Raw genomic sequence first — 843 nt, 5'->3', positions numbered from 1 at the left:
TGGAACAGCAGGAGCGGCAAGAGCGGGAGGAACGGGAGGAGCGGCATGATCGGCAGGAACAGTAGGAGCGAGAGGAACAACAGGAGAGGGAGGAACAACAGGAGCAGGAGGAACGTCAGGAGCGGGAGGAACAGCAGAAGCGGGAGGAGGGAGAGGAGCAGGAGAAGCGGGAGGAGCAGAAGGAGCAAATGGAGCTAGAGGAGCGGCAAGAACGACAGGAGTGAGAGGAGCGGCAGGAGCAGGAGAAGCAGGAGGAGCAGAAGGAGCAAATGGAGCTAGAGGAGCGGCAAGAACGACAGGAGTGAGAGGAGCGGCAGGAGCAGGAGAAGCAGGAGGAGCAGAAGGAGCAAATGGAGCTAGAGGAGCGGCAAGAACGACAGGAGTGAGAGGAGCGGCAGGAGCAGGAGAAGCAGGAGGAGCAGAAGGAGCAAATGGAGCTAGAGGAGCGGCAAGAACGACAGGAGTGAGAGGAGCGGCAGGAGCAGGAGAAGCAGGAGGAGCAGAAGGAGCAAATGGAGCTAGAGGAGCGGCAAGAACGACAGGAGTGAGAGGAGCGGCAGGAGCAGGAGAAGCAGGAGGAGCAGAAGGAGCAAATGGAGCTAGAGGAGCGGCAAGAACGACAGGAGTGAGAGGAGCGGCAGGAGCAGGAGAAGCAGGAGGAGCAGAAGGAGCAAATGGAGCTAGAGGAGCGGCAAGAACGACAGGAGTGAGAGGAGCGGCAGGAGCAGGAGAAGCAGGAGGAGCAGAAGGAGCAAATGGAGCTAGAGGAGCGGCAAGAACGACAGGAGTGAGAGGAGCGGCAGGAGCAAGATGAGCGGCAGGAGCGAGAGGAGCGGCAGGAGC

General features: G+C 60.3%; 1 protein-coding gene across 1 annotated transcript; it reads left to right on the top strand.

Annotated features, from left to right (window-relative positions):
* Positions 1–311: 311 nt before the first annotated feature.
* Positions 312–835, top strand: LOC114818844 (UPF0746 protein DDB_G0281095-like; the record flags this gene model as incomplete). The annotated part of the gene is given in 1 exon segment (XM_029086448.1): positions 312–835. A coding segment is annotated over 1 exon segment (524 nt), but the record flags the coding sequence as incomplete, so codon positions are not given.
* Between the last annotated feature and the right edge of the window lie 8 nt (positions 836–843).

This window comes from Antrostomus carolinensis, unplaced genomic scaffold (assembly GCF_000700745.2).
Source record: "Antrostomus carolinensis isolate BGI_N321 unplaced genomic scaffold, ASM70074v2 Scaffold13680, whole genome shotgun sequence".
NCBI classification, from domain to species: domain Eukaryota; kingdom Metazoa; phylum Chordata; class Aves; order Caprimulgiformes; family Caprimulgidae; genus Antrostomus; species Antrostomus carolinensis.
The sequence above is the reverse complement of the archived record's forward strand: the minus strand, read 5'-3'. Positions and strand labels throughout refer to the sequence as shown.